Source organism: Doryrhamphus excisus, chromosome 19, assembly GCF_030265055.1.
Source record: "Doryrhamphus excisus isolate RoL2022-K1 chromosome 19, RoL_Dexc_1.0, whole genome shotgun sequence".
Lineage (NCBI taxonomy): Eukaryota > Metazoa > Chordata > Actinopteri > Syngnathiformes > Syngnathidae > Doryrhamphus > Doryrhamphus excisus.
In genome coordinates this window covers 2766961-2791298 of record NC_080484.1, presented here as the reverse complement: position 1 = coordinate 2791298, position 24338 = coordinate 2766961, and the positions used below count along the sequence as shown (strand labels likewise).

The 24338-nt window shown below is 30.1% G+C and overlaps 1 protein-coding gene across 5 annotated transcripts in view; it reads left to right on the top strand.

Annotated features, from left to right (window-relative positions):
• The window catches only part of mta1 (metastasis associated 1), a 79501-nt gene extending 56352 nt beyond the window's left edge, over nucleotides 1-23149 (top strand). For 2 of the 5 annotated variants that reach the window (XM_058056333.1, XM_058056335.1), the window contains 15 exons: nucleotides 339-465; nucleotides 3964-4027; nucleotides 5758-5875; nucleotides 5942-6044; nucleotides 6117-6216; nucleotides 6280-6468; nucleotides 8518-8592; nucleotides 10517-10575; nucleotides 10850-11016; nucleotides 13436-13587; nucleotides 13661-13850; nucleotides 13921-14013; nucleotides 14622-14777; nucleotides 20716-20867; nucleotides 22542-23149. In XM_058056333.1, the coding sequence (XP_057912316.1) occupies nucleotides 339-465; nucleotides 3964-4027; nucleotides 5758-5875; nucleotides 5942-6044; nucleotides 6117-6216; nucleotides 6280-6468; nucleotides 8518-8592; nucleotides 10517-10575; nucleotides 10850-11016; nucleotides 13436-13587; nucleotides 13661-13850; nucleotides 13921-14013; nucleotides 14622-14777; nucleotides 20716-20819 (1697 nt within the window). In that variant the 3' untranslated portion in view covers nucleotides 20820-20867; nucleotides 22542-23149. Of the gene's footprint in view, nucleotides 1-338; nucleotides 466-3963; nucleotides 4028-5757; nucleotides 6045-6116; nucleotides 6217-6279; nucleotides 6469-8517; nucleotides 8593-10516; nucleotides 10576-10849; nucleotides 11017-13435; nucleotides 13588-13660; nucleotides 13851-13920; nucleotides 14014-14621; nucleotides 14778-20715; nucleotides 20868-22538 lie in introns of all 5 variants that reach the window. The other 3 variants (XM_058056331.1, XM_058056334.1, XM_058056332.1) reach the window with 2 other exon arrangements.
• The last annotated feature ends 1189 nt before the right edge of the window (nucleotides 23150-24338 follow it).

The following is a 24338-nucleotide window of genomic DNA, read 5'->3' as shown; positions in this document are numbered from 1 at the left end:
AACCATCCTGTTTTTTTTTTTTTTTCCCCTGTTTTTTTTTTTTTTTCCTTTTTCAGTATTTCAATTAAAATTCAAATGTATCGCTTTTAATAGGATGTACTCTTGTTATGCTATATAATTAATGTAAATATTGTCTCGGGAAATGTTGTAATAATTAGTAGGACAGTGTATTAACAGTGACAGTGTATTAATACTATGTGTTAATATTTGATATTGTGACAAGCCAAGATGTCGCTTAATTGGATAATTGATGAATAATTTGTGTTGATCTGTTTATACAGCAATATTAATTTAATGTCATTTTGACTACTGCCTTGCCTTCCCTCGCCCACCCCCAGGGGAGCTGGAGGAAGAGATGGAGAATCCGGAGATGGCCGACCTCCCCGAGAAGCAGAAGCATCAGCTCAGACACCGAGAGCTGTTTCTGTCCCGCCAGCTGGAGTCTCTTCCCGCCACGCACATCAGGTACGCTGCCGTGCACCAAAGTCCATGAAGCGCCGAAGAACTGGAGTCTGAGGTGTAGTGTCGAATTTGGGAACATTAATAATGCAAACATTAACTTGCACTCTTTACTACAGTAAACCTCGGATATATCGGACTCGGATATATCGGAAATTCGCTCACAACGGACAGATAAAAAAGAACCGATTTTTCTGTAATGCATTTCCAATAAAAATTCATTGCATATATCGGATTTTTTATAACGGATTTCGCCTATTTCGGACAAAATCTCCAGTCCCGTTCCAATGCATTTCCATGAAATTTCCCTCGCATATATCGGATGGCCGCATCGTGGCGCTCCGATTCGCCGAATCGTGACAGGCCGCTATACGACGTCATTTATTTATTTAATCTTTCTTTCCTTCTTTCCTTCTTTCCTTCTTTCCTTCTTTCCTTCTTTCCTTCTTTCTTTCTTTCTTTCTTTCCTTCTTTCTTTCTTTCTTTCTTTCTTCCCTTTCTTTCTTTCTTTCCCTTTCTTTCTTTCTTTCTTTCCCTTTCTTTCTTTCTTTCCCTTCCTTTCTTTCTTTCCCTTCCTTTCTTTCTTTCTTTCTTTCTTTCTTTCTTTCTTTCCCTTTCTTTCTTTCTTTCTTTCCCTTTCTTTCTTTCTTTCCCTTCCTTTCTTTCTTTCCCTTCCTTTCTTTCTTTCTTTCTTTCTTTCCCTTTCTTTCTTTCTTTCTTTCTTTCTTTCTTTCTTTCTTTCTTTCCCTTTCTTTCTTTCCCTTTCTTCTTTCTTTCCCTTCCTTTCTTTCTTCCTTTCTTTCCCTTCCTTTCTTTCTTTCTTTCCCTTTCTTTCTTTCTTTCTTTCTTTCCCTTCCTTCCTTTCTTTCTTTCTTTCTTTCTTTCTTCTTCCCTTCCTTCCTTTCTTTCTTCTTTCTTTCCCTTCCTTCCTTTCTTTCTTTCTTTCCTTCCTTCCTTCCTTCCTTTCTTTCTTTCTTTCCCTTCCTTCCTTCCTTTCTTTCTTTCTTTCCCTTCCTTCCTTCTTTCTTTCTTTCCTTCCTTCCTTCCTTCCTTTCTTTCTTTCTTTCTTTCTTTCCCTTTCTTTCTTTCTTTCTTTCTTTCTTTCTTTCTTTCTTTCTTTCTTTCCCTTTCTTCTTTCTTTCTTTTCTTTCTTTCTTTCTTTCTTTCTTTCTTTCTTTCTTTCTTTCCCTTCCTTTCTTTCCCTTCCTTTCTTTCTTTCTTTCTTTCCCTTCCTTCCTTTCTTTCCCTTCCTTCCTTCCTTCCTTTCTTTCTTTCTTTCCCTTCCTTCCTTCCTTTCTTTCTTTCTTTCCCTTCCTTCCTTTCTTTCTTTCTTTCCCTTCCTTCCTTCCTTCCTTTCTTTCTTTCTTTCCCTTTCTTTCTTTCTTTCTTTCTTTCTTTCTTTCTTTCTTCTTTCCTTCTTCTTCTTTCTTTCTTTCTTTCTTTCCCTTTCTTTCTTTCTTTCCCTTTCTTTCTTTCCCTTTCTTTCTTTCTTTCCCTTTCTTTCTTCTTTCTTCTTTCCCTTTCTTTCTTTCTTTCCCTTTCTTTCTTTCTTTCTTTCCCTTTCTTTCTTTCTTTCTTTCCCTTCCTTTCTTTCTTTCCCTTCCTTTCTTTCTTTCTTTCTTTCTTTCTTTCCCTTTCTTTCTTTCTTTCTTTCCCTTTCTTTCTTTCTTTCCCTTCCTTTCTTTCTTTCTTTCTTTCTTTCTTTCTTTCCCTTTCTTTCTTTCTTTCTTTCTTTCTTTCTTTCTTTCCCTTTCTTTCTTTCCCTTTCTTTCTTTCTTTCCCTTCCTTTCTTTCTTCCTTTCTTTCCCTTCCTTTCTTTCTTTCTTTCTTTCTTTCCCTTCCTTCCTTTCTTTCTTTCTTTCTTTCTTTCTTTCCCTTCCTTCCTTTCTTTCTTTCTTTCTTTCCCTTCCTTCCTTTCTTTCTTTCTTTCCCTTCCTTCCTTCCTTCCTTTCTTTCTTTCTTTCCCTTCCTTCCTTTCTTTCTTCTTTCCCTTCCTTCCTTCCTTCCTTTCTTTCTTTCTTTCTTTCTTTCTTCTTCCCTTTCTTTCTTTCTTTCTTTCTTTCTTTCTTTCTTTCTTTCTTTCCCTTTCTTTCTTTCTTTCTTTCTTTCTTTCTTTCTTTCTTTCTTTCTTTCTTCTTTCTTTCTTTCTTTCTTTCTTTCTTTCTTTCTTTCTTTCTTTCTTTCTTTCTTTCTTTCTTTCTTTCTTTCTTTCTTTCTTTCTTTCTTTCTTTCTTTCTTTCTTTCTTTCTTTCTTTCTTTCTTTCTTTCTTTCTTTCTTTCTTTCTTTCTTTCTTTCTTTCTTTCTTTCTTTCTTTCCTTTCTTTCTTTCTTTCTTTCTTTCCCTTCCTTTCTTTCTTTCCCTTCCTTCCTTTCTTTCTTTCTTTCCCTTCCTTCCTTCCTTCCTTTCTTTCTTTCTTTCCCTTCCTTCCTTCCTTCTTTCTTCTTTCCTTCTCCTTCCTTCTTCTTCTTCCCTTCCTTCCTTTCTTTCTTTCTTTCCCTTCCTTCCTTCCTTCCTTTCTTTCTTTCTTTCCCTTTCTTTCTTTCTTTCTCTTTCTTTCTTTCTTTCTTTCTTTCTTTCTTTCTTTCCCTTCCTTTCTTTCTTTCTTTCTTTCCCTTCCTTTCTTTCTTTCTTTCTTTCTTTCCCTTCCTTTCTTTCTTTCTTTCTTTCTTTCTTTCTTTCCCTTCCTTTCTTTCTTTCTTTCTTTCTTTCTTTCTTTCCCTTCCTTTCTTTCTTTCTTTCTTTCTTTCTTTCTTTCCCTTCCTTTCTTTCTTTCTTTCTTTCTTTCTTTCTTTCTTCCCTTCCTTCCTTCCTTTCTTTCTTTCCCTTCCTTCCTTCCTTCCTTCCTTCCTTCCTTTTGCAGCGTTGCCTGCGCGTCCAGGTACATTGGAAACATAGTCAAGGAAGTGCCTTTTTATAACGGATAAAATCCGATTTACGCATATACCGGATATAAATCCGATATATGCGTAAAACGGACATTTTCCGGTATACGCATATAACGGATTTCGCTTATATCGAACAAAACCAGTGGGAACAATTGAATCCGATATATCCGAGGTTTACTGTACGTGAGACATGAAAGCCCTGTCTCTCAACCACCACAGGAACCTTGCGCCCACCACTCCGGGTGGCAACCCCTCCCCTACCGATCATTCCGGGGTGAATTATGTCCCGGTAGCCTACCACTACACCCATCAAATTTAGTGTAAACCACGGCGAACCCATACCAAAACCCTCATCTGAAGTCCACATAGAGCTTGAAATGTCAAAAAAGCCCCCCCCCCCCCCACTCCCACTCTCAATTTTCTCATTTGTAAGCAGCCGGGGACGCCGCCCAATCATTAGCACATTATTACCCGGCATTTACAACATTATCCTGCAGAATACTAATACTGTCACATGTTTGTCCAGGCACAATACTACATATTTCTTTCCAGACTGTCATTAAAAACTCCTTTTAATGAAGTAACCTCGCTCGTCCTTTTTTCCTTGCTCACTTGTAGGGGGAAATGCTGCGTGACGCTGCTGAATGAGACGGAAGCGTTGAAGTCCTACCTGGATAGAGAGGTAGGCTATCTTTGTCATCATCCATGACTTTTTTTTAAATTTATGAACCAGAACAGCCCGGTCATGTTTTGCAGAAGCAGAACTACAAGTCAACTTAAGTCAGTTGCATCTTTTTGTCTTTTATTTGTTTTTTTTTCAATGTCACAAACAAGACAGAGCTGCGTATGAGTCCCTTTTTAAGATGGGGAAGGGTCCCCCACAGGAGCGCTTGTTGCTCCTTGAGAACCTTGTCCCAGACCCGACCGCGATAAGTGAATTTCCTGATTTTTATGTACAAATATTTTCTTGGTTAGAACATAGAAAACCTGTTTAAGGACGCTTTTCTTAAAGTGATTAGAGCCCTCTACACGTGAAATAACACCCCTAGAGTCACCTTTAACCCTTAGATGCACGAGTGACTGGACCCCACACTCTTCTATAAGTGGGTCAAAAATCACCCATACTAGAATCAATGCCTTTTTATGCCAATTTTGCCATTTTCGTTAAGAATAATCACTTGTATGATATTTAGTATTATATTTAGGACCACACAAGAATGATTTCATCTAGCATCTGTAGGACCATTGATAAGAATCAATGGTTTCAATCAATGATTGGATTCCATAGAAAATGCATGCGGGTCATTTTGGACCCACTTAGGGAAGGTTGGGGTAGTAACACAAAAACTAAAATTTCTTAAAATGTATAAAAGGTAACTTAAAAATATGAATGTATGATAGCTAAAACATGTTTTTTGAGGAATATCTGGAATATGACAAATTTTCATGATGAAGATATTTCAAGAAAACAACCTGACCGGGTCATTTTTGACCCACTTATGGAAGGTTGGGGTAGTAACACAAAAACTAAAATTTCTTAAAATGTATAAAAGATAAGTTAAAAATGTGAACGGCATGATATCAAAAAGTTTTTTGAGGAATACCTGGAATATGAAATGATAACATTTTTTCATTATGAAGATATTTCAAGAAAACAACCTGACCGGGTCATTTTTGACCCACTTATGGAAGGTTGGGGTAGTAACACAAAAACTAAAATTTCTTAAAATGTATAAAAGGCAACTTAAAAATGTGAATGGTATGATAGCAAAAACATGTTTTTTTGAGGAATATCTGGAATATGAAAATTTTTCATTATGAAGATATTTCAAGAAAACAAACTGACCGCGTCATTTTTGACCCACTTATGGAAGGTTGGGGTAGTAACACAAAAACAAAAATGTCTTAAAATGTATAAAAGATAAGTTAAAAATGTGAATGGCATGATATCAAAAATGTTTTTTGAGGAATACCTGGAATATGAAATGATGAAAAATTTTCATTACGAAGATATTTCAAGAAAACAACCTGACCGGGTCATTTTTGACCCACTTATGGAAGGTTGGGGTAGTAACACAAAAACAAAAATTTCTTAAAATGTATAAAAGGTAACTTAAAAATTTCTCAAAATTTTTTTAAATCTGAATTTAAACTTTTTACCTCACAATTCTGACTTTTTATCTTGTACTTTTGGACTTTTTTATCTTCTGAATTTGTGCTTTTATCTCCATAATGAACCTCCTTTGTTGGGTTTGTAGCACAAAACTCCATGCTGTTCCTGTTGACGTCCTGTGTTGATTCCTCTGGCTGGAATCAAAACAGGAAGTAAATGGGAACTAGCTTCATGAAATCCAGTAGGCCTCCATCCTTGCTTTGTTGCTCTTCTCATGACTTTGTGTGCGCTCTTCCCAGGATGCCTTCTTCTACTCGCTGGTGTACGACCCTCAGCAGAAGACCCTCCTGGCCGACAAGGGGGAGATCCGGGTGGGGAACAAGTTTCAGGCCGATATCACTGACCTCCTGAATGAAGGTGAGAAACGGTGGCTTTTATATTTGAATGATATCATCACATTTGATTTTTTTTTTGTGTGTGTAGGCGAGGAGGACGCTAGGGATCTGGAGAAACTGGAGGAGAAGATCTGGGATCCCAGCAGCTCGCTGACAGAGAAACAGATCGACCAATTCTTAGTGGTAGCTCGGTAAGGCAAATTAGCTTCAGGCGGAAAATAGACGCCGAGCTGTGTATCGTATCTTCTTCTCCATCTTTGCAGGTCGGTGGGCACGTTCGCCAGAGCCTTGGACTGCAGCAGTTCTGTGCGCCAGCCCAGCCTCCACATGAGCGCCGCGGCAGCCTCCCGAGACATCACCTTGGTGAGCCCCGTTAGTTGGATCGTTTGGAAAATGCCTTTCTATCGCTCCTCTTGTTTTTTTTAGTTCCACGCCATGGACACACTCCACGCCACGGGCTACGACGTGACTCGGGCCATAGCGGCGCTGGTGCCACAGGGCGGGCCGGTCTTATGCCGGGATGAAATGGAGGAGTGGAGCGCATCGGAGGCTAACCTGTTTGAGGAGGCGCTGGAGAAATACGGCAAAGACTTCACGGATATTCAGCAGGATTTTGTGAGCGTGCATTCTTTCTGTACATTCTTATTTTTAAAAAGCACTAAAATTACACCCCAAAAAAAATCAGCGGTCGCAGGGCGGTGCCGGAGCCTATCCCAGCTGCCAATCACAGGGCACATATAGACAAACAACCATTCACACTCACATTCATACCTATGGACAATTTGGAGTCGCTAATTAACCTAGCATGTTTTTTTGGAATGTGGGAGGAAACCGGAGTACCCGGAGAAAACCCATGCATGCACGGGGAGAACATGCAAACTCCACACAGAGATGGCCGAGGGTGGAATTGAACCCTGGTCTGCTAGCTGTGAGGTCTGCGCGCTAACCACCCGACTGCCGTGCCGCCCGCTCAATTAACAAAATCAGCAAAAATGTGAAAAAGTGCAAAGACGCAGATTATTATTAATAGGCTTTTTCAGATGTATTAATAATATTAATGTAATTATTTATTTTATTTATTTTATTTATTTTATTTATTTTATTTATTTTATTTATTTTATTTATTTTATTTATTTTATTTATTTTTACTTTATTTTTACTTTATTTTTACTTTATTTTTATTTTATATTTATTTATTTATTACCTTTTTTTTTTAACATCATCCCCCTCAAAAAAGACGCAGATTATTATTAATAGGCTTTTTCAAATGTATTAATAATATTAATTGAATTATTTATTTTATTTATTTTATTTATTTTATTTATTTTTACTTTATTTTTATTTTATATTTATTTATTTATTACCTTTTTTTTGAAACATCATCCCCCTCAAAAAAGACGCAGATTATTATTAATAGGCTTTTTCACCTATAGGACAAAGCTGAGCTGCATTTTTTTCTTGAATATATATATATATATATATATAACTACATGTGCATGCATATCTACTTGTATTGTACACAAAATATCAAAGTGACAAATGTATTAATAATAATAATTTAAATAATTTATTTTACTTTATTTAACTTCATTTTATTTATTTATTTTTATTTTTTTCTTTTCTTTTTTTTAACATCATCCCCCTCAAAAAAGGAGTTATGACCAGAGGAAGTAATAATATTAAAATTGCGACTCCTGACTGGGTGCATCACTCTGCTTTTTCACCTATAGGACAAAGCTGAGCTGCATTTTTTCCTTGACTATATACATCTACATATGCATGCATATCTACATGTATTGTACACAAAATTATGAAAGTGACAAATTTATTAATAATATTTTATTTATTTTATTTATTTTATTTCATTTATTTATTTTATTTATTTTACTTTATTTTATTTTATTTTGTTTATATATTTATTTTTTTACTTTTATTTTTTGAAACATCATCCCCCTCAAAAAAGGAGTTATGACCAGAGGAAGTAATAATATTAAAATTGCGACTCCTGACTGGGTGCATCACTCTGCTTTTTCACCTATAGGACAAAGCATTTTTTTCTTGACTATATATATCTACATATGCATGCATATCTACATGTATTGTACACAAAATTATGAAAGTGACAAATTTATTAATATTTTATTTATTTTATTTATTTTATTTATTTTATTTATTTTATTTATTTTATTTATTTTATTTATTTATTTTATTTAGTTAATTTTTTATTTTTTTTTAATTTTATTTAGTTTACTTTATTTTATTTATTTATTTATTTTTCTTATTTTTTTTTTTTTAAAGGAGTTTTTTTTTTAAAAAGGAGTTATGACCAGAGGACGTAATAATATTCAAATTGCGACTCCTGACTGGGTGCATCACGCTGCCACCTGGTGGCTGCTTGTCGTCAGTGCCACCCAACACTCTCACCTCAGTGGGCCCTCTGTCAAAAACAGACTTTGAACCATCATTTTGGGTGGGGCCTCCACTTTATTTCACTACTTTGATTGATTTTTCTGCTATATATATATATATATATCTATATATTATGTTTTGCCAGCCATAAATGCAGAATATTCCACCTTGACAGCAACCTGGCCTTTTGCAGACATGTCCTACGTTGGAATTTTATTTGATTTATTATTTCCGTCCTCTGTTTTTCCTTCCCAGTTGCCGTGGAAGTCCTTGACCAGTATCATTGAGTATTACTACATGTGGAAGACCACAGACAGATATGTGCAGCAGGTAAAGGCATCATCTTTTTGTGTGTTTGTGTTGCTAAAATATCCTTGAAGTCGCAACATTTGGCTTTTTATTGCCGTTCAGGTATACTGTCTCGTTTGATGCATTTCACAAATGCAATTCGATATCACAAATGCACGGTCAGAAGCGGAATAAGTCAGCGAGGTAGATGCTAACAAAACCCTAAAAGTGTCCTTTTTCCTGGGAACCAGGAAGTGCACACGCACGCACACAAGGAACTAGAGCAGCCGTGTCTGCTTATAAGAAGACTTTAGCGTGCACAACACCAACTTTAATAATGAGAGAAATGTTTTATATATCGTACTAAATTGTGTCAGTGTGATGTGTTTGTGTGTGGGGGGAGGCGGGGGTGCGCGTCACACTGCGGAGGAGGAGTCATCACATCGTCGATGCTAGATAAAACTTAAACTACGACAGAAATGTTTTGCACATGGTTGAATATTTATTCCTTTTAATATTAATTTTAATTAAAATAATGGATAATATTTTTTAATTGAATTAATAATGCTGTTTAAATGTGTGTTTGACAAAGCGGAATCCTACTGTGTTCAGTGTTTATAAATGTATATATAATAAATATATCTAAATAATATAATATAATATTATATAATAATAATAATAATAATAATAACATATATATAAATATAGTTGTTATTTATTATTATTATTACAAATAAGTATTATTATTAATAATAATAAATAATAATATATTATATATAAATTATATATATAATATATTATTATATTATATATAAATTTCATAATATTAACTGTATAATATTTATAAATATTATAACATATATTATATAATATTTATTATATATATAAAATTTATATATAATATATATATAATATAATAATATATATAATATAAAAATAATATATTTTTATTATATATATATATACATGAATATATTTATTATATATATTTATTATAAATAATAAATAATATATTATATATAAAAATATATTATTATATATAACGTTTCTAATATTTATAAATATATATATATATTATATTTATTTTTATAAATAATAATATTAAATAATAATATATTGTATAATATAATATTATATAATAATAATATATATATAAATATAGTTGTTATTATTTATTATTATTACAAATAATTATTATTAATAATAATAAATAATAATATATTATATATAAATTATATATATATAATATATTATTATATTATATATACATTTCATAATATTAACTGTATAATAATTATAAATATTATAAAATATATTATATAATAGTTATTATATATATATATATAATTTATATATAATATAATATAATAATATATATAATATAAAAATAATATTATATATTTATTATATATATGAATATATTTATTATATATATTTATTATAAATAATAATAAATATTAATATATAAATAATATATTATTATTATATTATATATATTTAGTATATATAACATTTCTAATATTTATAAATACGTATATATATATATATTTGTTATTATATTTATTTTTATAAATAATAATATTAAATAATAATAATATATTATATAATATATATTATATAAATGTTATAATATTTATAAACACTGAACACAGTAGGATTCAAGACCTGTAATATTTGTTATCATTTTCATTTTTTCATATAAATTGAGGGAGCAAAAGCAGTATCGGCCACAAATATCAGCCCAAGCAAAATCGGCCATCGGCTAAGGGTGACGGGGGAAAAAAAATCAGTATCGGCATCGACCCAAAAAAATCGGTTGATCCCTAGTATGAAGGATGCCACGGCATCAACATGATCGTTCTTTTAAGGTCAAATTAATAATTACATTTATTTTAAGTACATGCTCATAAATACGAAATAAATGTAAACCTAAAATGACATATCGCTTCTTTTGTCTTCACTACAGAAACGATTAAAAGCAGCCGAGGCGGAAAGCAAGTTAAAGCAGGTGTACATTCCCAACTAGTAAGTATTTCCTTGTCAATACGATCCTTTAGATCAATCATCAGCGCCCTCTGCTGGTTTCTGTGAGTAGTACAGCAATACTGTACTGTATGTACTGTAGTACTGTATTGGATACAACATAGCTTGGTTATTATTACGAATGCTATGATCCTTTCTATCCCTACTCTGAGAAACGGGGACACGGCTTTTACCTAGTTAGTCGTCATGGCAACGCCCGGGCGACGTCCCCTTGAGCCAACCTGTCCACAATGTCCGCCCCGCTGTTCTCTCCTAGCAACAAGCCAAATCCCAACCAGCTGATTAACAACGCAAAGCCGCCGCTGGTCAACGGAGCCGCTGGCACCGCTGGCACCGCAGCCCCTGGCGCCGGCACCCCCGCCCCGCCACTTCCGGGCCAAGGACAGAACCCGGGACTGGCCAGAGCCTGTGAGAGCTGCTACAGTAAGTTCTTCACGTCTTCAGCTCATACATTAACACCTCATTCATTCATTATGAACTGTATGATTGACTTGTATATGTATATAATGTACATATTTAACGCGGTACATTTGAAATTAAGTGGTTACAGCATTATATAATATACCATAGGGTTATATTATTATTATTATTATTATAGAATAATTTTCAGGGTTTTTTTTTAAGCTTATAAGACATTAATTTAGATTTTTAGGTGTTTTAAATTCATTTTAAAAAATCTTGAGAAGGCAAAAGAATTAACCGTGATGTGAAATCAATGACAATTTTATTTTATTTTATTTATTTATTTATGTATAACCTTTTTTTTTTAAACATCATCCCCCTCAAAAAAGGAGTTATATTATAGAATCATTTTCAGGTTTTTTTTAAAGCTTATACGACATTAATTTAGACTTTTTGGGGTTTTTAAATTAATTTAAAAAAATCTTGAAGGCAAAAGAATTAACCGTGGTGTGTAATCAATGACTATATTATTTTATGTATTTTATTTATTTATTTATTTATTTATTTATAACCTTTTTTTTAAAACATCATCCCCTCAAAAAAGGAGTTATATTACAGAATAATTTTCAGGTTTTTTTAAAGCTTATAAGACATTAATTTAGATTTTTGGGTTTTTTTTTTATTAATTTAAAAAAATCTTGAGAAGGCAAAATAATTAACCGTGGTGTTTAATCAATGACTATTTTATTTTAATTAATTAATTTATTTATTTATTCATAACCTTTTTTTAAACATCATCCCCCTCAAAAAAGGAGTTATATTATAGAATAATTTTCAGGGTTTTTTTTTTTTTTAGCTTATACGACATTAATTTAGATTTTTGTTTTTTTTTAAATTAATTTTAAAAAATCTTGAGAAGGCAAAAGAACTAACCGTGGTGTGTAATCAATGACTATTTTATTTTAATTAATTAATTAATTTATTCATAACCTTTTTTAAAACATCATCCCCCTCAAAAAAGGAGTTATATTATAGAATAATTTTCAGGTTTTTTTTAAAGCTTATAAGACATTAACTTTGATTTTTTGGGGATTTAAATTAATTTAAAAAAATCTTGAGAAGGCAAAAGAATTAACTGTGGTGTGAAATCAATGACTATTTGATTTTATTTTTATTTTATTTTTATTTTTATTTTTATTTTTATTTTTATTTTTATTTTTATTTTTATTTTTATTTTTATTTTTATTTTTATTTTTATTTTTATTTTTATTTTATTTTATTTTTATTTTTTTTATTTATTTTTATCTTTACTTTTACTTTTACTTTTATTTTTTTCTTTTATATTATATTATATTATTTTATTTTTATTTTATATTTATTTATTTATTATCAAACTTTTTTTCTAAACATCATCCCCCTCAAAAAAGGAGTTATAGAATAATTGTCAGGTTTTTTTTAAGCTTATGCGACATTAATTTTGATTTTTTCGAGGTTTTACATTAATTTTAAAAAATCTTGAGAAGGCAAAAGAATTAACCGTGGTGTTAAATCAATGACTTAGTTTAGTTTAGTTTAGTTTAGTTTAGTTTAGTTTAGTTAGTTAGTTAGCCCCAGACCATCACACTACTACCACCATATTTTACTGTTATTATGATCTTCTTTTTCTGAAATGCCAGATGTAATAATGGGAGACACTCCTTCCAAAAAGTCCAATTTTTGTCCGATCAGACTACAGAGTATTTTCCCAAAGGTCTCGGGGTATCATCAAGATGTTTTCTGGCAAAATGGAGCCCAGCAGTGGTTTTGGTCTTGGACCTGCACTTCTTTGGATGTTGTTGTGGGGTCTTTTGTGACCTCTTAGGGTCATGTTGGTTGGTCGGCCATTCCTGGGAAGGTTCACCACTGTTCCATGTTTTGGGTGTTTGTGGATTAATGACTCTCGCAGTGGCTGGCTAGAGTCCTAGAACCTTTTCCATACTGACTCAATCAGTTTTTCATACAGGACCATGGAGATTTGGATTTTTTTCTCCTTTTAATAAAAATAAATAAATAAATAATATATAAAAATATAAATATATTTTAAAAAATAATATATAAAAAAATAAATAAAAATTTCATGACTAATATTTAAATTAAATTAAATATTTAAAACATTTAATTGTGACAAACTTCCTAAATAAATAATTATTTGTTAATTATTGTAATTATATAATTATATTAATATAATTATAATTATAATTAATTAATTTTTAATTAATAATTAATTAGAATACAAATAATTATTATAATTTGTTATGATTAATTTTTTTACTAAATGTGTATTTTCGTTACAGGATTTATGTAGTTTCTGGAACAATTTCAAAAAAATGTTGTTTGTTATATTATTGATTAATTTATTGATTAATTGATTAATTTGTAAATGCTGTGATTGTGTGTGCAGCCAGCAGTTCCTACCAATGGTACTCATGGGGACCCCCCAACATGCAGTGTCGGCTCTGCGCCACCTGCTGGACGTACTGGAAGAAATACGGGGGACTAAAGATGCCGACTCGGCTGGACGGGGAGAGACCCGGCCCAAACCGCAGCAGCATGGTAAACCTCAAACAAAAACACACGCATCCAAAATCCGCGAGGGGTCCTAAACGGTGTCGGCACGTGTCATTAGAGCCCCCACGGGGTGCCCCTGCGACACAGCGGCAGCCCCAAATTCGCCGTGAAGACCCGTCAGGCCTTCTACCTGCAGACCACCACGTTGACGCGGGTGGCGCGCCGCCTCTGCCAGGACATCATCAAGCCCCGCTACCTAGCCCGGCACCCCTACCTCCCCGTCAACACGGCCGCCATTAAGGCCGAATGTAAGACGACGACATAGTTTCCACTTGTGTGTTTGTTGCGTCCTAAATATCAACCGCCATGTTTTCACAGGTGCCCTGCGGTTGCCGGATAAAAACCCCAGCAAGCCTTTGCCGCTGAAACCTGCCGAACGCAAACCGCTGGAGTCTGTGGTTCGATATCTTGGTGGGTACCGTTGGCGCCTCTAAAGCAGGGGTCTCAAACTCAATTTTTTTATTTACAACATATTGCGCAACTGCAGGGTCTCGAGACACATGCTAACTCGCAAACTAGAGAGCTAGCGACCTTAACGGTAGCCTTCAAGTTATTTCCTTTAAACTTAAATCGCCAAAAACTTACCACTTCCACACGGATAGGGAGGATAACTATTAAGTTATTTAACCTTTAACATGAACATAATATTTTTTTCTGGGTACATGATACCATACAGCATCCATATCAAACATTAAACTTTCATATCAAGGCGGGGGCCTCAAAGTAGTGTCCTGTGGGCCACATTTGGCCCGCGGGCCGCATGTTTGAGACCCCTGCTCTAAAGACTTTTTGGGACAGGTTGTCTTATATTCGGGGTCTCGAGATATTAATACTGATACTGATGACTTTTTGTAGCGAGTCTGAGCTTTTCTACCTGTCACTCACACACAAAAGATTTGCCAAACATTCGGGGTTAACAGATTTCTACGTGAATCCTTTAGAAAGGAACACATGACATGTTTGTTTATGACTAAACTTTGTTTAAATAAAGTTTTTATGTCCTTCGTATGCGTCTACAGAAGCACATCCCCGTCCGGTCAAAGCTGAGCCGCCCACGCGCGGAGGTTCCATCTCCATGGGCAGCCTGACGCCCATTAAGTCCACCCCCATCCTCAACAACGGCTCCCCCACCATTCTGGGCAAGCGCAGCTACGAGCAGCACAACGGACTGGATGGTGAGTTGCTTGGGCGGCTGCTCTTTGCTCGGGGCGGGGGGCGGGTGGCGCGTCCGCCTTTGACTGACTTTTCAGTGAATGATGTTAGGAATTGGAGGGACAAAAAGAGTAAAAGATTTGCATTTTCCGAGAGTTTAAAAGCAGTGATTTTGAGTACAAATGCTAAAAAAAAATTCTAAATAATAAAAAATAATTCTAATAATTATAAAAGAATTATTAATTCTTTTTAATATAAATTATTCTAATGTTCAATTTTTGTAATTTTATATGGAGAAAAATGGGGAAAAATAAAAACAAATTTGTCATATTAGAAAAGAAAATCTATAATTATATAAAAACAAAATTTTTGATGTTATGAGATACAAGAGTTGTACAAATTGGATTACCGTTCGGGGGGGTAAAAATGCTTTTTTTTTACGTCTATTAAGTTGTTTTATTCAGAGGAAAAAGTTAAAATTGGACAAGAATAAAGTTGCAGTGAACAGTGAACTTCAGTACAATTTTTTTTTACGAATATAGTCAAATTTTATTTACATTTTTTTAACTACGCAGGAAAAAATAGGAAAGTTTATATTCAGAGGAAAAAGTTAAAATTGAACAAGAATAAAGTTGCAAAAACAGTGAACTTCAGTACAATTTTTTTAACGAATATAGTCAAATTTTATTTAAATTTTTTTAATTACGCAGGAAAAAATAGGAAAGTTTACAGAACAAATTTATAAAATAAAAACTTTTACTTTTAGAAAAATCTGAAAAAAAATTGAAATCCTGTTTTTACAACAAATTGGGAATATTAGGAGTTTTTTTTTTTTTTACCAACAATAAAGTTAATTTATTACAAAAACAAAGTAATAATGTTATGAGTACCAAGGTATAAAATTTTTAGCTAAAAAATGGTGTGGTCATAATCGGGGAATAAAATGATTAAAATGTTTTGAAATCCCGTTTTTACAACAAATTGGGAATATTATGAGTTTTTTTTTTTTTTTACCAACAATAAAGTTAATTTATTACAAAAACAAAGTAATAATGTTATGAGTACCAAGGTATAAATGTTTTTGCGAAAAAATTGTGTGGTCATAATCGGGGAATAAAATGATTAAAATGTTTTGAAATACCGTTTTTACAACAAATTGGGAATATTATGAGTTGTTTTTTTTACCAACAATAAAGTTAATTTATTACAAAAACAAAGTAATAATGTTATGAGTACCAAGGTATAAAAATTTTTGCGAAAAAATGGTGTGGTCATAAATGGAGAATAAAATGATTAAAATGTTTTGAAATACCGTTTTTACTACAAATTGGGAATATTATGAGTATTTTATTTTTACCAACAATAAAATTAATTTATTACAAAAAACAAAGTAATAATGTTATGAGTACCAAGGTATAAAATTTTTCGTGAAAAAATAGTGTGGTCATAATTGGGGAATAAAATGATTAAAATGTTTTGAAATACCGTTTTTACAACAAATTGGGAATATTAAGAGTTTTTTTTTTTTTTTACCAACAATAAAGTTAATTTATTACAAAAACAAAGTAATAATGTTATGAGTACCAAGGTATAAAATTTTTTGCGAAAAAATGGTGTGGTCATAATTGGGGAATAAAATGATTAAAATGTTTTGAAATACCGTTTTTACAACAAATTGGGAATATTATGAGTATATATATATTTTTTTACCAACAATAAAGTTAATTTATTACAAAAAACAAAGTAATAATGTTACGAGTACCAAGGTATAAAAATGTTAGTGAAAAAATGGTGTGGTCATAATTGGGGAATAAAATGATTAAAATGTTTTGAAATCCCGTTTTTACAACAAATTGGGAATATTATGAGTTTTTTTTTTTAACCAACAATAAAGTTAATTTATTACAAAAAACAAAGTAATGATGTTATGAGTACCAAGATATAAAAAAATTTCGTGAAAAAATAGTGTGGTCATAATTGGGGAATAAAATGATTAAAATGTTTTGAAATACCGTTTTTACAACAAATTGGGAATATTATGAGTATTTTTTTTTTTACCAACAATAAAGTTAATTTATTACAAAAACAAAGTAATAATGTTATGAGTACCAAGGTATAAAAATTTTAGCGAAAAAATGGTGTGGTCATAATTGGGGAATAAAATGTTTTGAAATACCGTTTTTACAACAAATTAGGAATATTATGAGTTTTTTTTTTTTTTTACTAACAATAAAGTTAATTTATTACAAAAAACAAAGTAATAATGTTATGAGTACCAAGGTATAAAAAATTTTAGTGAAAAAATGGTGTGGTCATAATTGGGGAATAAAATGATTAAAATGTTTTGAAATACCGTTTTTACAACAAATTGGGAATATTATGAGTATTTTTTTTTTTACTAACAATAAAGTTAATTTATTACAAAAAACAAAGTAATAATGTTATGAGTACCAAGGTATAAAATTTTTTGCGAAAAAATGTTGTGGTCACAATCGGGGAATAAAATGATTAAAATGTTTTGAAATACTGTTTTTACAACAAATTGGGAATATTATGAGTATTTTTTTTTTTTTACCAACAATAAAGTTAATTTATTACAAAAAACAAAGTAATAATGTTTTGAGTACCAAGGTATAAAAATTTTCGTGAAAAAATAGTGTGGTCATAATTGGGGAATAAAATGATTAAAATGTTTTGAAATACCGTTTTTACAACAAATTGGGAATATTATGAGTATATATACGTATATATTTTTTTTTTACCAAAAATAAAGTTAATTTATTACAAAAAAACAAAGTAATAATGTTATGAGTACTAAGGTATAAAAAAAGGTATAAAAATTTTTGCGAAAAAATGGTGTGGTCATAATTGGAGAATAAAATGATTAAAATGTTTTGAAATACCGTTTTTACAACAAATTGGGAATATTATGAGTATTTTTTTTTTACCAACAATAAAGTTAATTTATTACAAGAAAAGTTCCCAGTATCAACCTTCAAAAATGGCAAAAAAAAAAAAAAATTTTTATAAAGTTGTTTAATTATGGGAAGGAAAAGCCATCATAAAAAATTAATTATTTGATATGACTAGCGTTGTTATGTTTGTATATATTGTACTTCCTGTACAAATACTGCATAGAAATATGAAATGAGGTCATTTAGAAATGTGTCTTTTTAGAACACTGCTTCCGGCTGAAGGGGTTAAGAGTTTTTTTTTGGGGGGGGGGCTGTGTGTGTGTGTCCTACTTTGGTCGCCCCCTGTGGACCCAACGAGGGGGAAGAGACAGACTGGCGGATCAGGAGCGAGAGCCAGGAACACGAGGCAATGAGCGTTCCGCGGCCGAATTTAGCGATGAAGCGTCGTAGCGGCGAGAATGGCGATGGCCGAGATGACATATTTTCCGGCGAAGGATCTTATTTCGCTCTAAAATGGTGGACTTGTTCTGGATTTGATTCCTGGTTTATTAACATTGGCGTCAGTTTGTCCAGCATCCACTCATCGGACACTTCATTAGGTACACATGGAAGGAGATCCCTGAATGAAAAATGGCGGGATTTGATTGACGACATGGTGCCGAATATTAATATTAAATGTATATTAAATATATATAAATATATTAATTAAATATATGAATTAAATATTAAGTTGTACATTCATGAGAACAAAGTCGTAAATTAACAAAAGTTGTACATTTAAGAGAAACAAAAAAAGTCATATTACATTTACCCAAGGCCAAAGGTCACATAAGTACCCCCCCCCCCCCCCTTTTCATAGCTGTCTCAGGCAATGCCTGTTCCAACAGCGTATTAAAATAATCCGACATGTTGCTGTAAATTCTGTAAATTCTTTATTCTTGTAATTCTAATATTACAAGAATAAAGTCATAAATTTATGTGAATAAAATTGTAAATTTACAAGAAAAAAGTTCCCAAATAAAAAGAATAAAAAGAATAAAAATCACAAATAAAAGTAAATAAAATGGTAAATTTACAAGAAAAAAAAATCCCAAATTCATGAGAATAAAAAATACAAATTTATGAATAAAATCTTGCATTTTTACAAGAATAAAGTCGTGCATTTTCCAAGAAAAAAAATTACAGATATACAGTCATAAATTCACAAGAAAAAAAGTTCTAATATTACATAATAATAATAATAATTATACTAATAATAATAATATTATGACTTTACAAGAATAAAGTCATAAATGTATGAGAATAAAATAGTAAATTTACAAGTAAAAAAAGTTTTCAAATTTGTGCGAATAAAAATCAAAAATTTATGAATAAAATCTTGCAGTTTTACAAGAATAAAGTTGTGCATTTTCCAAGAAAAAAAATAAATTTACAGGTGTACAGTCGTAAATTCACAAGAAAAAAAGTTATAATATTACATAATAATAATTATAATAATAATAATAATATTATGACTTTACAAGAATAAAGTCATAAATTTATGAGAATAAAATTGTAAATTTACAATAAAAAAAAGTTCCCAAATAAAAAGAATAAAAATCACAAATTTATGAATAAAATCTTGCATTTTTACAATAATAAAGTCGTGCATTTTCCAAGAAAAAAATTATAAAAATTCACAAGAAAAAAAAGTCCTAATATTACCGGTACCTTTGCCCAAGGCCAAAGGTTACATAAGTACCCCCCATTTTCATAGCTGTCTCAGGCAATGCCTGTTCCAACAGCGTATTAAAATAATCCGACATGTTGCTGTAAATTCTGTAAATTCTTTATTCTTGTAATTCTAATATTACAAGAATAAAGTCATAAATTTATGAGAATAAAATGGTAAATTTACAAGAAAAAAAGTTCCCAAATAAAAAGAATAAAAATCACAAATTTATGACTAAAATCTTGCATTTTTACAAGAATAAAGTCCTACATTTTCCAAGGAAAAAAAAACATAAATTTACAGGTATACAGTCATAAATTCACAAGAAAAAAAAGTTCTAATATTACCGGTACCAAAGGTCACATAAGTACCCCCCCCCCCTTTTCATGGCTGTCTCAGGCAATGCCCGTTCCAACAGCATATTAAAATAATCTGACATGTTATATAATATATAAAAAACACATTAAATTTTTAATTAATTAATTAAAAATTATTAATTAATTAAAGACATTTATTTTTAAAATATAATTAAAAAAAATAAAATTTTAAATAAAATAAAATGTTATATAATTAATTAATTAAAATAATACAAATTTCAAATAAATAAAATGAATATTAATAAATATTAAATATATAATAAATATAATAAAGCCATAATAATAATTAAAATAATCTGACATGTTATATAATATATAAAAAAACACATTTAATTTTTAATTAATTAAAAATTATTAATTAATTAAAGAAATTTATTTTTAAAATATAATTTAAAAAAAATAAAATTTTAAATAAAATAAAATTTTATATAATTAATTAATTAAAATAATACAAATTTCAAATAAATAAAATGAATATTAATAAATATTAAATATATAATAAATATAATAAAGCCATAATAATAATTAAAATAATCTGACATGTTATATAATATAAAAAAAAACACATTTAATTTTTAATTAATTAAAAATTATTAATTAATTAAAGAAATTTAATTTTAAAATATAATTTAAAAAAATATAAAATTTTAAATAAAATAAAATGTTATATCATTAATTAATTAAAATAATACACATTTCAAATAAATAAAATGAATATTAATAAATATTAAATATCATCACATCTCATATCAACACCTAAATTCGCCACTTTATTCTGAAAATCTCTTATTATTGATTATTATGATTGAGCTAAAACTGTGTTATGAATAGATTCATGTTCAGAGTCAAATAAGACTTTTTCCATCCACCAGGGGGCAGAATAATCATTGTTCTTCATCCATCCGATAGTGCTAACATGTGCTAACATGTGCTAACATGTTCTACCGCTGGTTTGCAGGCACCAAATCCAAAGCCCTGACCTGGGACATCATGGCCAAACGCATGAGTGAAATGGGCCGGGCCTCGGCTGCCATGCAGGACGAGGTACACGAGCTGGACTGAACGCTCCGCAGGGGGGCGTCCTCCATCGTACATCCCACCCCCGCCCAGGTCAGTGCAGACCACCAGCATGCTCTCATCCGGTACTTAACGTCACAGTTGTTGGGGTGCCAAGCAGAACCTGAAGGGCGGGGCTAAGCTCACTGATTGGTTAAAAACAAAAGAAAAATTCCCCCCCAAAATTGTATGAAAATAAAGCCATAAATGTTTAAATAAAAATAAAATAATATAAAAATAAAATAATATAAAAATAAAATAATATGAAAATAAAATAATATAAAAATAATATTAAAAAATATAAAATAAATAAAACAATATAAAAATAAAATAATATAAAATAATATGAAATAATATAAAATAAAATAATATGAAATAATATAATATAAAATAATATGAAATAATATAAAATAAAATAAAATAATATAAAAAATTATAGAAATAATATAAAATTATATAAAAATAATATAAAATAATATAATATTAAATAATATAATATAATATAATATAAAATAATATGAAATAATATAAAAATAAAACAATATAAAAATAAAATATAAAAATTCAATAATATAAAAATAATATAAAATAATATAATATGAAATAATATAAAATAATATAAAATAAAAATAATATAAAATAATATAATATGAAATAATATAAAATAATATAAAATAAAAATAATATAAAATAAATAAATAAATAATTTTAAAATGCCAAATATTTATATTTAGTTATGTTTTGTGAAGAACAGCTTTCCAATATGTAATAATACAAAAAAAAACATTTTGGTTTTGTCAATAATTAAGTCAGAATTTTACTTTATTGTAGTTATTTCATGTAAAAAAAAAGTTATGATGTGATGAGGAAGAAAGACTTGCAATAAAGTTTCAATATTTTGAGTAAAAAGTTTGTTATTTTGTATGAAAATAAAGCTATAAATGTTTAAATGTAATTTTAAAATGCTTTTTTTTTTTTTTTTGAAATTCCAAATATTTGTGTTATGTTTTGTGAAGATTAGCTTTCCAACATGCAATAATACAAAGAAAATATTTTGGTTTTGTCAATAATTAAGTCGGAATTTTACTTTATTGTAGTTATTATATGTAAAAAAAAAAAAAAGAAGTAATTTAAAGAAGAATTTTACAAAAATAAAGTTATGATGTGATGAGGAAGAAAGACTTGCAATAAAGTTTCTATATTTTTAGTAAAAAGTGTCAATTTTTAGATAAAAGTTTTGTTATTTTGTATGAAAATAAATCCATAAATGTTTAAATGTAATTTTAAAATGCTTTTTTTTTTTGAAATTCCAAATATTTGTGTTACGTTTTGTGAAGATTAGCTTTCCAACATGCAATAATACAAAGAAAATATTTTGGTTTTGTCAATAATTAAGTCGGAATTTTACTTTATTGTAGTTATTTCATGTAAAAAAAAAAAATAATTTAAAGAAGAATTTTACAAAAATTAAGTTATGATGTGATGAGGAAGAAAGACTTGCAATAAAGTTTCTATATTTTCAGTAAAAAGTGTCAATTTTTAGATTAAACAAAAAATTCCTGAGTTTATACAGAACTAGTTTTTATATTTGACGGAGGAAAAGTTGACAAAAATAAATCCCAAAAAATCCAGAAAATTAAGTACTCCAAGTCATAAAAGCTAATTTCCCCCCAAAGTAGCCTAAACGGTGATGACGTGATCCCGGTGTGTGTTCCTTGTTGCCAGCAGAGGGCGCCGTGAGAGCGGAAAGGAGAAGAAGGCGAGCCGGGTGCTGCTGGAAGGAGACTCTGATGTCCTTCAGGCTCCTGGTGGTCCATCACTTTGTACAGGACTCTTTAGTACTTCCATACTTCTTCTTTCTTCTTCTTCTTATTATTATTATTACAATGTCCAACTTCTTCTTTTCCTCCTCCTTTCTTTTTTTTTTTTTTTTTTTTTTTTAACCAACAATGATTCCGCTTATTGTTCAGCGATGAAAGGATGAGGAATGCTTGTATAAAAAAATAAGCCCTGTGGAAAAAGGGCGGAAGACTGTAACATAAACCACTTGCAAACTTGTACGCTATTTTTTTTTTTTGTTATTCCCTCAAGGAGATGCACTTTTCTTTCCTGACATCAGTTAACTCCTCGTAATTTTTTTTTTTTTTTTTTTGTCGTCGTCGTCGTCCAATTTGAAGGCTTTATTGGGAATCTTGTTTGGTGAGCCGGCCGCCCGTGCTCTTTGGCCCCGAGAGGTTTAACTTATTGAGAAAGACTGGCTGTTTTTTCTACCTTTTTCACAAGTAATGCATCTATGCTTCGATAATGTCATTAAAAAAAAAAAACCTCAACATTCATTCCTGGCCCCGCCCCTTTTATTGCTTGGTGTATGTCTCTTTAAATTCTGCTGCACATGAAAATATAATGGCAGCCAATCAGAACCCTGAAGAAAGTCCTTTCCGGAAAAGGCAGAAAAGGTTTCTCCTGAAAAATGTCACAATAATATAATGATAAATAGAATAAAAAATATGGGAAAATTATGACAGTCTAACTTTAAGTTGTAATATTGGAAAATGACAAATACCCAAGTTTTTTTTGTTTTAGGACAATTAAAAAAAAATTTGTTTAAAAAAAATGTGTGACTACTATAAAAAAAATACAACAATTGTGTAATTTTACAAGGACAGCCAATTAATTAAAAAAATTATTTCTTTACTGTTTTTAGGACAATGATTTTAAAGAAAATTTTTGTTTTATAAAAGTGTGTATACCAGAACAATTCGGTAATTTACATTTTTTTTTTAATTTTATTTATTTATACATTTTTTTTAGGACAACAATTTTAGAAAAAAAATATTTGTAAAAAAAAAAGTGCTTTTAAAATGAAAATAAGAACAATTCTGCAATTTTAGGAGGACAATCGGTTTATTATTTAGTTTTTTTTTTTTTAGAAATTATAGAAATATAATAGAAATAATAATAAATATTATATATATATTTAAAAAATAGAAATAAAAAGAAATTTTAGAAGGTTGTATTGAATAGCATAGAAATAATATAGCAAATAAATTTTCCTAGAAATAGTAATAATTTCATGAAAATGTTCTTTATCGTAGATGATTTTCCAAGAACGAATTTGTCCTACTTTAGTGGAGATAAATGTTAGATTAAAGAAGAATGAAGCGGTAAATGTGATGTCAGGTTCTGTGCTAAAAAAAATTGGAACCTTTTAATTTTACAGAAATATTTAGAGAAAAAAATCTGGGTTTAATTAAAAAAAAGTCAAAATTTTGTCAGCCAAAATACATTTTACAAGAATTTTTTTTATATTTTAAGGGGAAAAAATATATTTTTTAAATACAAATGTTATTTGAATACAACTGAATTAAATAAATTAAATAAAATAATAAATAATTAAATTAATTAAATAAAATGAATCATAAAATAATAAAAATCTAAAGTTGTAAATGTACAGAAAAGTCATAATTTCATCGCTCATTTTATGAGAACTTGTATTAAACTGTTGTACCCACGCCGACCGCCAGA